Source organism: Fonsecaea erecta (assembly GCF_001651985.1).
Source record: "Fonsecaea erecta strain CBS 125763 chromosome Unknown Scaff12, whole genome shotgun sequence".
Lineage (NCBI taxonomy): Eukaryota > Fungi > Ascomycota > Eurotiomycetes > Chaetothyriales > Herpotrichiellaceae > Fonsecaea > Fonsecaea erecta.
In genome coordinates this window covers 259,139-272,127 of record NW_017387255.1, presented here as the reverse complement: position 1 = coordinate 272,127, position 12,989 = coordinate 259,139, and the positions used below count along the sequence as shown (strand labels likewise).

Genomic DNA, 12,989 nt, shown 5'->3' with positions numbered 1-12,989 from the left:
TCAGTCTTTCCGAAACCCGGTCCACCGTTCGAAGCCGTCAGTACGAATATGGAATACATCCAGCATCCTCCCGACGCTCTGGTCGATGACCTCTTCCAGGTTCTTTGGCCGGGTATAGAACGCGGGCACCGGAGGAAAAATGACGGCACCAGCCCTCCGGAGAAACAACATATTGTCGAGGTGGACGTCGCTCAGGGGCGTCTCACGCACGGCGAGAAGGAGCTTGCGGCTCTCTTTCAAGGTGACGTCAGCCGCCCGCGAGATCAGGTCGTCCGAATAGCCGATGCGGATCGCCGCCAACGTCTTCATGCTGCACGGCACCACGAGCATGCCGTCGTGCTGGAAGGAGCCACTCGAGATCGACGCCGACAGGTCCTTCGCCGTGTAGTTGTACGTCGCGAGGCCGCGTAACTCCATTTCCGAGAGTGGCGTCTCGTATTTCATCGTGGCTAGAGCCCATTTACTCACTACCAAGTGCGTCTCGACCTCGAGCGCACGCAGAATCTGGAGGATCCGTACCGCGAAGACCACGCCCGTGGCCCCCGTTATGCCGACCACCAGTCGTTTGCGGGATGGACGTGGCGGGAGAGGGTCAGGATTGGGCGTGTCTGCGTGTGTCCACGAGCGAGGGCTGGTGTGTAAACGCCTGCACGAACCATTCGATGCTTTGCTGGGTCGGAGAGACTCCAAAGAGAACGTCGAGTATCGAGCGAGTCTCCCTGGGGTCCAGAATATTGGAATCTCAGTTTCGCGGCTGCCACGCAAACGACGGCGAAGGAAGTGCTGTGTCCATTCCCTATTGAATGATGTCGGCCAGCGAGAAGAACCCATGGTGCATTGCAGCCGATTTTCCACCTGGGGAGATTGGTCTGGGTAGAGACCTTGGCAGTATAGAATCAGTAAATCTTGGGGGAAGAAACGACCAAGAAATTCCAAGAGACGGTGTGCTCTGTCTGCTCGGGCGGGTTTCTTCTTCTGCTTCACTTGTTCAATCCGCGTAGCCTGTAAATTATCCTGTTCTCGCGTCGAAGGAGGCACGCTGGCTGACTGTCTATTTGCTCATTAGCGAAACTCCGAAACCCCGTAGTCACCGAGTCAAGGTCTGCTTGTTCTGATGTTCACCCTCGCTTCTAGCCACTCCAGCAACCCGCCCAGCACATACTGCCCGCAGCTAGAGACCGGAGGTACATCTGGCTCCCGGCCTCGGGGTACTGAGACAGAGCTTGATGGACCTATTTTATTGGCGCTGTGAGCCAAGGCCACAAAACATACCAAGACGCTCTTTGTCCGAGTAGTGAATCAAGCGAAACTCCGTGCCCGGAATCTGTCAAGGTCCCACAATTTTCAGCCCAGTCTAGCCTCATTGAAGTCCTTACAAGGCTGTGGCATAGCCGTCGTCTTTCGAGGAAACCATGTCGAACTCGGCGCTTCATTAGGTTCGGTCTTTCGCCTATTCCTCTCTTTCGATGAGGCGCCGAGTTATACCCACACCCACCACGGTACTTTCGGTCTGCCATGCCCATACGCCGCCCGAATGTCCGTGGGAAAGAGGGGGGAAAGAGCGGACAGCACTGGACCACGCCCCGGCGTATTCTTCAGGGATTCCGGCTCGATTCGACCCCGGGTTTGATGTACTTCCCCGGATCACCATCTGTGTGGGAGGGCTGTTCCGGGGTATATAGAAGGGCCGTGCTCTTCCACGGACTGTTCTCGGTCGCTCAAAAAATCAAAGCCATATCCCCATCATCCACCACTCTCCTCACCTCTCGTGGCCATGGACAAGATCGAATCAATGGTATCCCACAGCGAGGGAGACGTCGGTCTCGTATCCGAGCCATATCTGCCTAAGACAAACAAGAAGGGGTTGGTGTTGGTGCCGCAGCCCACCGATGACCCTCAAGACCCGTTGGTGAGAAAGAAAACATCTCGGGTATCGCGAAATAAGAGAGATCTACTGACTGCAAACACGACAGAACTGGCCAGCATCCAAGAAAGTGGTGACCCTGGCCCTGGTCTCACTGGTGTCCTTCTCCACCTCTCTCCAGGCCGTGGCGAACAACTCGGGCTTCTTCGTGCAGGGAGAGGTCTACCATAAGACGGGAGTCCAGCTCTCATACAGTGTACGTATCTCCTTCATGGTCCCTTTTTCCGGGGGAACAGCCTGTTAGCTCACAATTGTTTTAGGCTTCTTCTGCCATCGCCGGACTGGCTGTCGGACCATTCATTTGGAACCCTCTAGCGAAGCGTTTCGGGACCAGTCGGTGCATCGTGATCAGTATCTGCCTGACGATATGCATGAACATCTGGTCCGCATGCATGACCAAATCTAACCAGTACGACGCCTTTGTCGTATCCAGACTGCTGGCGACCATTGCTTGTGCTGCTCCTACTACTGGTGAGCTCCAAGTTCCGTGTCAGGTCAAGATATCTTCACAGATCATTGCCCGCTAACATTACCCGTGTGGCGCTCTGTAGTGGGATCGAACATCATCTTGGAGACATTTTTCCTGCACGACCGGGGCAAATGCTTCTCCATTTACACATCAATGAATCTCCTCGGTATCATTGCCACGAGCACCTTGTCCGGGTTCATTGTGCAGAACGTCAGCTGGACCGTCCAGTATTGGTACAACGTCGGCTTCGAAGTGTTCCTCGCCGTATGCTGCGTTCTGTGGCTGGATGAAACGGCCTATCCCAGGAGCGACAATCCGCAGCAGCCGCTTCTCCCGCGGGACTACGTTCAGCGCAAGCTCGCAATCTACGGATGCACACAGAGGATAACGCCCCCGCAAACGGGTCGTCAACTCGCCTTCACCACGGTGCTGCCCGTGCTCATCGGCGTCTCACCCGTGGGTATGCTGGTTGGGCTCTTTCTCATTGCCATGTTCAGCTGGGCTGTGGTCATAGCCACCGACACATCCGTGTACTTGCAGACACCGGTCGAGGAAGGGGGCTATGGATTCACCCCGTATCAAAATGCTTACTGTATGTATCCGCCGTGTCCATTCCCAAGCTCCGTACGCATTGTGTGCAACGGATCTAACAAGGTCTTCTGGGCAGTTTCCTTCACATCCTGGATCGGTGTCTTCGCCTCCCAGGCGTATTGCCACCTCGTCAACGACCGGCTGGCGCTGAAGATATGTGCCCGCCGCGGCGGCATGTGGAAGCCCGAATACCGGCTTCACGCGCTGTGGTTCCCAAGCCTCTTCCTGTACCCGGTCTCGCTGGGCCTGGTGGGTGCGACGCTGTACTACCACCTGCACTTCATGGTGCTTGCCTTCGCGGTGTTCCTGACGGCCATCGCCTCCATCTCGGGCGTTTCAGTGGTTCTTTCGTATCTTGTCGAATGCTTCACCGACCACCCCAACGAAGTCGCCGTGGTGGTCAATCTGTACCGTCTCGTGTTCGGCATTGCCGTCACGTTCTTCGTCTTTCCCTGGTCGGACGCCGTGGGCATCAATTGGGCGTACGGCATGATGGCCTTCTTCACGGCAGGTGGGTTCATCCCCATTGCGGTCCTGATGCTGTGGGGTCCCGGTATCCGTGCCAGAAGCCTGGTCGCGGCGAAGAGCGATGATGGCGTGAAGGTGTCTGCTGACCAGAGCCATGATGCTATCAAAGCATGATGATGGCACAAGAGGGTGGAATGGGGTATTCGCACCCAAGGGTCCCCAGCTTTTGTGATCGGTTGGGCGATACTGAGCTTGGTTCCATCAGAAGCAGTCCGATGCTCGAACGTGGAAAATATAAGGATGGATCCCGACATTATCGAGTGCTCGTTTGAAAAAACAATAACTTTCTCTCCTCTTCTTTTTAAGCATGTCCAGTAGCTGCTGTCCGTAAGTTATGGACAAGGTCTTCCATCCCCTTCAGTCTCAGCCTCGTGGGCGCGAGGGTAGACTTCAAACTTCCCTCTAGCCGGACGTAATTCGGCATTTTTGGATACCTGCCTTCGCCTGTTACCACTTGGTCTCTTCAAAGCGTGTGTTCCATGGCCACCGGCCCCCTCATGGTGGCACATGATCGAAGGGTACGATCTATGTCCCTGCTTCATCTACGTTGGGCGTATCTCAAGACCTTCCACATGGCCTGGCCTCAGTCTGTCCGTCTTGAGTCAGCGGGCTGACCGAAAGAGGCCAAGTAACCCCGTTTAGGAAGGGGAGTTCTTGGGCGATGATTGGTGGATGGAGTACCAACGCCCCAAGTCCAGAGCAACAGAGTGGATATGTCTTATCAAGGGCGCGCTGAATTGCTTTGTTGTCCAAGAGATATATATACATGATTAATGAGAATTAAACGGATCTCTGCGTCGAAGTTGGACAAAAAGGACCACCAGAGATAGAGCATCCGACCAGACAACGGCAACAATCCTCGCCGCCAACCGCCCATATCCCCTGCGAGAATCCTTGGACAAAGGTACAGCCCAGGCGACAACTGCAGGCCCTGGCACCAGTCCACCCATCCCCGGAGAGGAGAATCATGCATTCCCTCCCATCCTCCCCCGAGACTCTCACACTACACCTCGCAATCTTAATCTGCGAGGTCCTCCCGCCGGTGGTCTCCTGCCTGCGCGGTCCCTTTGACCAGATCTTCCAAAACTTTTTCGATCGTGGCGCGAAACGGCTCTCGAATGGTAACAACAACGATTACAATGACGAACAACAGTGGCCCGGACTCAGAAAGCAGATCAAAGTCAAAACTACGCCGTACAACGCCACAGCCTTCCAGCTGCCGGACGCCGAGGCTTTGGAGGGGCTCGATGCCCTGGTCGTCACGGGGAGCTCGGCGGGGGCGTATGAGGATATCGAATGGGTGAAGCATCTTCAAAGGTTCTTGCAAGGTCAGTGAATGGACATTTTTGAGCCTGTGTCGTGGAGATTCACCTGGCCTGTCACACGGTCAGCAAGTGGAGAATTCATCAGGCTGTTTCTCTTTTTGAGATGGAGGCTTCTCCTATTCTGCATGTTGACATCTTTGTTCTCGCTTCCTTGAGTCGTTACTCGGCTCATGAAATTCCTCACAACAGAATCAAGGCTGACACAGTATTTCTCCTTGCAGATACATACCAGCACCACCCCAAGGTAAAAATCTTCGGAACCTGTTTCGGCCACCAAATCATCAACCAATCTCTGTTCGCACACACCGGCGGACTTCACGTCATGAAGAATCCACGGGGCTGGGAACTCGGGGTGTACGAAATCACCATCAACCCAAAGTTCGCCAGCTGCTTTCCCCGGCAGCTGAAGTCTGCTGCTGCTGCCCGAGCCGCGTCGTCGTCGGAGCGAATCCAGCTCCAGCTCTCGCACCAGGACACGGTCGTCGTCACCCAGAGTGCACAGTTGCCTCCTGAATGTGTGGAGGTGGGATTCACGGACCTCTGCGGCATGCAGGGGATGTACGTGCCCGGTCGGGTGCTGACGCTGCAGGCGCATCCGGAGTTCGATCGCGAGGTGAACGGCGCGTGTATCCGTGAGATTGTCGGGGCGGGTTGGCCCATAGAGGAGACCAGGGAATACTTGCGTTTGACAGACAAGGACGACGACGCCGCCCTGATGGAAGAGGTGGTGATGGAGTTTTTGCTTCAGGGCTCCAAAGCTTGAGGAACACGTGTGGATAGAGAAATAAAGGCCGACTTCGTCCTTATAAAGTAGACCCACATTGATCTTGACCTGGCATGGTTGGTGTAGCCGGAACAGGATGCGATGTGGAAGAGTTTCCTAGATCGGTAGTACCCAAACAGGGCATCGGCCGAGTCAATCCACGACTGTCGGCTCTTTTGTCATGGGAAATCCAGGGACAAAAAGAACAAGTCACGAAGTCTGATAAATGCAGAGGTTTTCTTGTATCAATGGAACAAGGATCCGGAACATAGTCCCTTTTGCCGTGTCCCTTTGGACTTGCCTATGCCCATTCCACCCGTCCAGGAACAGATGATTCAAGACCCATTCCTCTCGCCTTACCAGCCGTCCGGCTCCTGTGGTCCGGACGTCGGATACGAAGGGACGTCCTCTGCAAGAGATGAAGCCTTTGCTTCTCCCGTTAAAGGCCCGCGTGGAAGTGTTGCGCTTTTGGATCTCTGTGAAGCATTCCGCCCCGAGTGAGCGTCTTTTCAGGCCTTTCTATGCGTCTTCCTCCGTTCCTCTAACTTTCGGGGTCTTCTGATGCCTTCGGATCGAGGCAGCCTTCTTGCAGTTTGTCGCCCGGGGGATGGGCGGGGAGGGAAGGGAGTGGGGGCCCTCTTCATATCTTACTGGCAGGACTGAATTAACACATCAAATTAGAGTGTGAGGCATTCATAGACACCGGCGATATTCAGAACTTATCTTCGCTGAGAAGACCGTACAACTGGCCGCAAGCGCTGTTCTACACGTCTCGGCATGGCAGGGCATGGCAGGCATGGTACTGTAAGTATCTGCAGTTTCACAAGAGGGTCACTTTCCTCTACACTGACCCATCATGTACAACAACGTGAATGCGATGCTGCTTTGGTGCCTGTACGGGAGGCAGAGCAGATTTACAATGAGGACAGGGGTCCAATATCTTAATCTTCAGGCAGGACAGGGAAGGTTGTCTCCGGAGACGCACTGAGCAAAAGCAATCGTACGTCCGCCCTCACATTATGTGAATGTATTCCCTGTCCCTGAGGCTGGTCGTTCATAAATCTGGAATGTGATTGCGAACTGATCAGCATCTAAAGGAAAGCAGATCTCAGGGAGCAAAAAATATCTTCAATACAACAAGCGGCAACCCGTCTTACTTTCGCCAGCGACAAGCCTAAGAAGGAAAAGTAGAAGAACAACCAAATTGGTTTCCTGAAACCACGCTCGTTCATGCCAGGCTGAAGCCGCTATATCCATCCCTCCTCACTTGTTCGAGCGTCTTCTTGTACCGAGGGATGCCGCCAGCGTAGTTCAAGTGCTCGCGTGGCTTACCCGGGATGTTGGCCCCATTGTACCAGGAGTCGACTTTCCCACGGGGCGTGTCGTTGATTAGTTCGAACACCAGTTTTCGCCATTCCTCTTCGGCCGAGCGGTCCGCGTCAATCTTCTTGAGTCCCTTTTCGCGCATATCTTCCAGAACTGAGGTGATCCAGTCGCCTTGGATTTCGATGCATGACGGTCCGTTCGAGAAGGCTGTCGGTGCTTGCGGACCGTACGTACTAAAACATGGCAGACCAGATCAGACATATTGATCACCTTGGTTTCACGGGAGGGGAAGGGGAAGGAGGCAAGGGTTCAGGTATTGGACTAGGTCCTGCACTTGTCATGTTCCACTTACAAGAAGAAATTGGGAAAGTGGGCGGTCGAAATGCCCAGATAGGTCCAGGTGCCCATGGCCCATTTGTCGGTCAGGACCTCGCCATCAACGCCGGTGATCTTCATGTCCTTCAGGCCACCAGTGATGGAATCAAAGCCCGTCGCTAGCGCGATAACGTCGAGTTTGTGGTATGTACCGTCCTCCTGGACGACACCGTCGGCGACGAATCGCTTAATGGGGTTGTTTCGAACATCGATCACGTCGACGTTGGGCTAGACCCGGGGAGACAAAAGTCAGTACCATGATCGTAGACAAGAAACAAAAGCAGGGTCTAAACATGCACGTGGTCAGATGTTTACCTTGTTAAAATGATCATAAAAGTCCTGCTCGAGGGAGAGGCGTTTACCACCAAACAGATGGGGACGCTCCCATGGAGCAAGAAGCTCCTGCTTTCGCGGATCCTTAACACGTTCTCGTACACGATCCCGCCAGAATTCGTACGCCTCCTGGTTCGGCTTATCCGAGCGGGTCATGTCGTAGTAGTTGTTCATGAGGAAACGGAAACCGCCCTAGAAACAAAATCGGACAAGTATCAATCAGCGTGAGTCTTTAGATTTTGACCAGGCCAGGACTGGTGGAGGAGGGAAGAATAGGAAGCGTCGATTGGGGCGGTCTCACCATTTTCCACAACATCTCGTAGAACTCCTTTCTTTCCTCTTTGGTGTGATCGAAAGTCAGATTGTCGCGCCACTGGTAGAGAAAGCCGTTGTAATAGTTGTTTCGCTCCTCGAATCTCTCGGCCAGACCGTCGACTAGTTTGGCTTGTTCTTCCTTGGTCATGTACACCTGGTTCATGGGACACGCCAGGTTTGGCGTCCGCTGGAACATTTTCAGGTCACCGTCTTCTCCGATTTCTCTGGCCCACTAATAACAAAAATAAAGATATATATGTCAGCCCACTCGGTCAGAGTGTCTTCCTACTTCAGGGTGTGTCAATGGACTCTCAAGGCATCGGGGAACGAACCTCTTGGGTGATTTGCACGCCAGTGGCACCTGTTCCAATCACAGCCACTCGCTTCCCTTTCACGTCGACACCTTCCTTGGGCCAGAAGCTGGAATGATGAATCTCGCCTTTGAATTCTTCCATGCCTTCCCAGTCGGGGAAGTACCGCTTTGCTGCGAACCCGGTACACGCGGTCCAGTATTTGGTGCGGAACGTCTGGCCGGTCTCGGTTCGGATCGTCCACAGGCACGTCTTATCGTCCCACGTCGCCTCGGTGACTTTGCTGTTGAAGACGCAGTCTTTCTTGATGTTGAGGCAGTCCTCGACGTGCTTGAAGTACTCGCGAAGCTCCGCGTGGTCGGGATAGTGCGACGACCAAGTCCAGTCGCGATACACTTCGGGTATGGACAGCGCGTAGACCGGATACTGACTGTCCACCCGGGCGCCGGGGTACCTGTTCCAATACCAGATTCCTCCAAGATCGGACCCGGCCTTGAGAGTCCCCCAGATTAGTATATAGCTGTTGGATAATGGCTGGGGGAAGGAAACAAATACCTCGATGATTTTGGACTTGAAGCCTCGTTTCCTCAGTTGATACATCAAATAGATGCCCGCGAATCCGGCACCCACGATGACCATATCCAGTATCTCACCGTCGCCGTTGACATGGTTTCCGTTCTGGACGACTTCTTCCGCGGCCGGCTCGACTGAACCGTTGGCCGCGGGTGTCGTGTGGCCAATATCTCGCTTTATCGGCATGGCTGGTAGGTTTGGGATGACTTAGGCGTTACCAGGATGAGATCGATATAAGTAATCCAGCCGCAGATCTCGCCTGAAATATTAGTCTACTTGCTCTACCTGCAATGCGAATGATATCTAGACGATGAGAGGGATATTTGAATTTAAAAAAACAAGATACGACCAATGCGGAGATGACTTGATAGATGGTAGGAACTCCAGCGATAGTACCACGAACCTCAATCCGAAAGATGCGGAGACCTCGGCCCCTCAGGTTGCGTCTATGGGGTTTATCGGCTATGGCAATGCTGATGGAGACAAAGGGCTGGTGTCGAGGACCGCCTCGAGCCTATCATGTCTAGGGAAGGGACCAAGACGTTCTATTTCTTCTCGGACCTGATTTTCCGGACTCTTGGAGCAAAGCTTTTGGTCCCCCTCATTGCCTCCCCCCCGACTTTTGAAGCGAGGCGGAGATTTTTGGAGTTACAGATATAGAGCCTTTTTGACTTCAGCCTCGGGTCATACATGCGATGCTGTAGTCACGACGATGAAGAGGAAGACAGGGCTCGTTCGGGACTCCGAAAGGACGTTTTTCCCTCGGACATGGAAAGATACTTCGTTCGGCCAGCCGGAGAATGATTCACAGGTCGCTCTTTCCATATTCCGGAGTAAAAGCCTCGTTCGGAGTGCTCTCTCCCTCCCCAGCAGCTTCTCCCACCGGCGGGTTAGATACTCGTATAATTCCCCTCCATTCAATGAAGCTTGAACTATTTATGCTATCTTGACCAGCACCCCGCTCGGAGGCTGCAAGGAGGATAGAGCCTTTGTCCTGGTTCATCAGTCAACGTAAAATCGCGTGAGAACGAGCCCACTAAGGTCTTCGCTGGGGCCTTCACTGAGGAAGGAAACCATCTTCCGCTCATGTCCATACGAAGTCCGGACTATTATTCTTGTCATCGCTGCCAATACTCTCAGCACTGTGTCTTTTTCCTAAGGCCCGGGGCAGTTGACACAGATGGCTCTACCAGGTGCTGAAAGTACTAACCCGCGAGTTCAGTCGGCAGAGGCATTAATGTACGTTCGCGTATATAGGATCTTGAAGGCTGTGGACCATCCCCAGGTCTACCCTTCAAGAGGAATAGTGGTGGAGAATGAGAGTCGGTCGAATCCCCTCTCTAGGAGCATTTAACTAGGTGTTCTACAGTATGTCGCTAGAGCCCTGGGTTAGTGAGGCGTCCTAACCAACGATCATTTTCTCCACTAGGGCGGTATGTTGGGCTAGTGAGGCTGCTAGGCTGAGCTGAGAGTCCGCTCCCTGTCTAGCCCTGATCCCCGTCTTCAAAGAGAGTCAGCTCAGCATCTCAGCATCACCATCTTGAGTACAGGTGACCACCAAGCTGCCACACAGCCCTGCCATCAACGCCTTGGTTGGCCCTCTGTGGCTTGCGCCGTGGCTGCTTCCATGGCGGAAAACCACCCTCTTATAAGACGATCACACCAGTCACAAACTTGGCAGCAGTCGATACTGTCTTCCGGAAAAGCTTGACTCACAATGGAAACCATGATCTAATGATGCCGATTAAGAGGTGAGCCTAATGCAAGATGCGGCACCCACAAAGGACTATCTGGATGGGCGGTATCAAGATCTTACGTACAGATATGCTCTGAGAATTTGCACGATGATGCGAAGACGAGGAAGAGCTTCAACTTCAATGTCAGTAAAACGAAATGGGAGCGCACAGCAAATGCAAAGACTTAGAGGAGGCAAAAAGTGTTTTGTCTTCGGGCAAGAGACTTCTGGCCCTGGCTAGCGGGATCAAACATACGACAGCCTACGTCGACAAAAGCCAGAACTGGCCATGAACTACGACAAGGTGCGCTGGATTTCTTCATTTCGCAGTCCCGCCAAAAGCACGCCATCTTATTTGTTGGTTCTCCAGATACTCCTCCGGACGGCATTGTCGCACACGCGGCCAGCTGCACTAGGGAGAAGGGTGTTGCCCAGACGCTTCTGGCCTTCAAGGCTGATCCGAACGTAGCTGACGTCGAGCTCAAGACAGCCCTACACGCGACCCTGGAATTCACGAGCACTTATTCTGATACTCGTGGTATTGTCGAATACCTCCTCGAAGCAAGTGCTAATGTCACGGCGAGAACTGCGGAGGGAAAGACGCCTCTTCAACTCGCTATGGAGGCAGTACAACCTCCACACATCATACAGCTCCTCCTACACTATGGTCCGACATCATCAACTCTGGAACAATAGAATGCAGCGTGTTACATCTACTGATCCCGTTCAGTCGAAGGGGTGGATGACTACAACACGTGCAAAGAAGAGCTGATGAGATTTCTCCTAGGTCGGGAGCTGACATGGAAAATAAGACAGAGAGAAGATGGCTATACACCTCTACCAAAAGTTGTCTATGAGGGATATATCCGTGCGACGAGGCTTCTCATTGAACGGGTTGCAACTGCGGAAGCGACGGACAACAGCCATCAGAATGCGCTCTATATATCTCCCTGGTTACGGGACACAATGACATCGTGTTCATGTCCAAGAGCAAGTGGAAGACTTCCCAGCGCGAATCCCATACTTGATCTACCGATTTCACGCCCTCGAGGGTCTGGGTTATACGTTTCTACGACATTCCCATGAGGTCGTCCATCAGATGCTGATTTGCTGATATACCAAAAGGATACCTAGGGAAAAGCCAAGGATCCTGACCGCTGAAACATTCCAGAGAAGAGATAGAATCACAAGACCAATCATGTACACTGGCTGAGGGTAACTGGAAGCGAATATCTGTCAAAAGACACGGTGATGGGGTTGAGCTTCCGAATCACTAGGAATACAGAGAGACTTTGTAATGGTCAGACTGGGAGGAGTGACAAGACACGCCACCATCATCGTTTCTCTGCCACGATAGTGGTATATTCCCCTTGGCTCCTGGCCTTTCGCAACTGGAATCCGAACAAGCTCAAATTCAGCACCTCCAACGCAGCAACCACGACCGCGATATAAAAACAGTAATTCTGGGGACAAGTGTCAGCAATAGAGGACTCAGAACCCGTTTCTTAGCGTGGTGAATGGACATACCAGTTCGACGCACATGGCCGCGAACGACATCTTCCCATTGATCAGATCCTTATGCGAGCACGACCAGGACCAGAGCGTCCAGTTCCTTTCCCTCTTGTTGTCTTGGAGTTTGAAGTACACCGCTGCGACGACCCAGATCGCGATCCCCACCATGGAAGTAAAGAATAACCCTGCAGTGTGCCAGGCAGATTCGCGGAGACGGTAACCCTGGAGCCAATGGCAGACAATATCAGCGAGTACCCGGACAGAAGTAAAGGCAGAGGAAAGCGGTAGGCCAACGTACTCCTCGAAGCAATGTGAGAAGCGCAAATATCTGCACGACAATGGCAATCACCGCCACCGCCAACATGATCCACGTGGGAACCAGATCCATCTGCGCCGGCCAGCCTCGCATGCGGATGCCGTGCGGCTGCATGAGAACGTCGTCCCGCGTCGTGTACCAGACCACCGCTGCATGAGCCAGGACGCCTACGATGGATGCTCCGACGGTGAGTGTGATGAGCCTGACTACCACACGCAGGCGGTTCAGACGAGCGAGGGCCGTTTTCTTCGCATTGCGTACTTGATCGTAACTTGTGCTCACACTGGCGAAGTGGGACTGGCCGTGAGTATTGTGGCTTCGCAGCGGTTCCATTGATATCCTGATAGTCTGGTATGGCCCAGATGGTGTTTGAAGGTAGGTGTAAGATAGTCAGGGGCTTTTAGACGAGGAGCACTCGAAGTCGGCGGACTGCTAGTGATGACGGTGCTAGTTCCCAGCACCTGTTTGATATATACATTACAGACTGACTGCCAAGTCTAGGGGGCTTGTGTGCCCTTTTCATCGGTCCCTTTTGTTTCCCTGCTGCGGAATAGTGCGATATGCTCCCCGGTCAATAGCTCCAGCCGTCGTCG

The 12,989-nt window shown here is 53.4% G+C and overlaps 5 protein-coding genes across 5 annotated transcripts; 2 read left to right on the top strand and 3 right to left on the bottom strand.

Annotated features, from left to right (window-relative positions):
• On the bottom strand, positions 1 to 831 carry AYL99_10659 (hypothetical protein; the record flags this gene model as incomplete). The annotated part of the gene is made up of 2 exons (XM_018842165.1): positions 1 to 608; positions 657 to 831. 2 exons carry the CDS (start codon positions 829 to 831, stop codon positions 1 to 3), a joined length of 783 nt encoding a protein of 260 aa, XP_018688326.1.
• Positions 832 to 1,774: 943 nt separating this feature from the next.
• On the top strand, positions 1,775 to 3,626 carry AYL99_10658 (hypothetical protein; the record flags this gene model as incomplete). The annotated part of the gene is made up of 5 exons (XM_018842164.1): positions 1,775 to 1,909; positions 1,974 to 2,120; positions 2,185 to 2,395; positions 2,476 to 2,985; positions 3,061 to 3,626. The coding sequence occupies 5 exons, from the start codon at positions 1,775 to 1,777 to the stop codon at positions 3,624 to 3,626; spliced, it is 1,569 nt and encodes a 522-aa protein (XP_018688325.1).
• Positions 3,627 to 4,479: 853 nt separating this feature from the next.
• On the top strand, positions 4,480 to 5,600 carry AYL99_10657 (hypothetical protein; the record flags this gene model as incomplete). The annotated part of the gene is made up of 2 exons (XM_018842163.1): positions 4,480 to 4,840; positions 5,059 to 5,600. The coding sequence occupies 2 exons, from the start codon at positions 4,480 to 4,482 to the stop codon at positions 5,598 to 5,600; spliced, it is 903 nt and encodes a 300-aa protein (XP_018688324.1).
• A 1,228-nt stretch (positions 5,601 to 6,828) lies between these two features.
• AYL99_10656 (hypothetical protein) lies at positions 6,829 to 9,019 on the bottom strand (the record flags this gene model as incomplete). The annotated part of the gene is made up of 6 exons (XM_018842162.1): positions 6,829 to 7,159; positions 7,279 to 7,529; positions 7,617 to 7,826; positions 7,936 to 8,181; positions 8,282 to 8,752; positions 8,816 to 9,019. The coding sequence occupies 6 exons, from the start codon at positions 9,017 to 9,019 to the stop codon at positions 6,829 to 6,831; spliced, it is 1,713 nt and encodes a 570-aa protein (XP_018688323.1).
• Positions 9,020 to 11,902: 2,883 nt separating this feature from the next.
• AYL99_10655 (hypothetical protein) lies at positions 11,903 to 12,729 on the bottom strand (the record flags this gene model as incomplete). The annotated part of the gene is made up of 3 exons (XM_018842161.1): positions 11,903 to 12,031; positions 12,096 to 12,302; positions 12,379 to 12,729. The coding sequence occupies 3 exons, from the start codon at positions 12,727 to 12,729 to the stop codon at positions 11,903 to 11,905; spliced, it is 687 nt and encodes a 228-aa protein (XP_018688322.1).
• Positions 12,730 to 12,989: the final 260 nt, after the last annotated feature.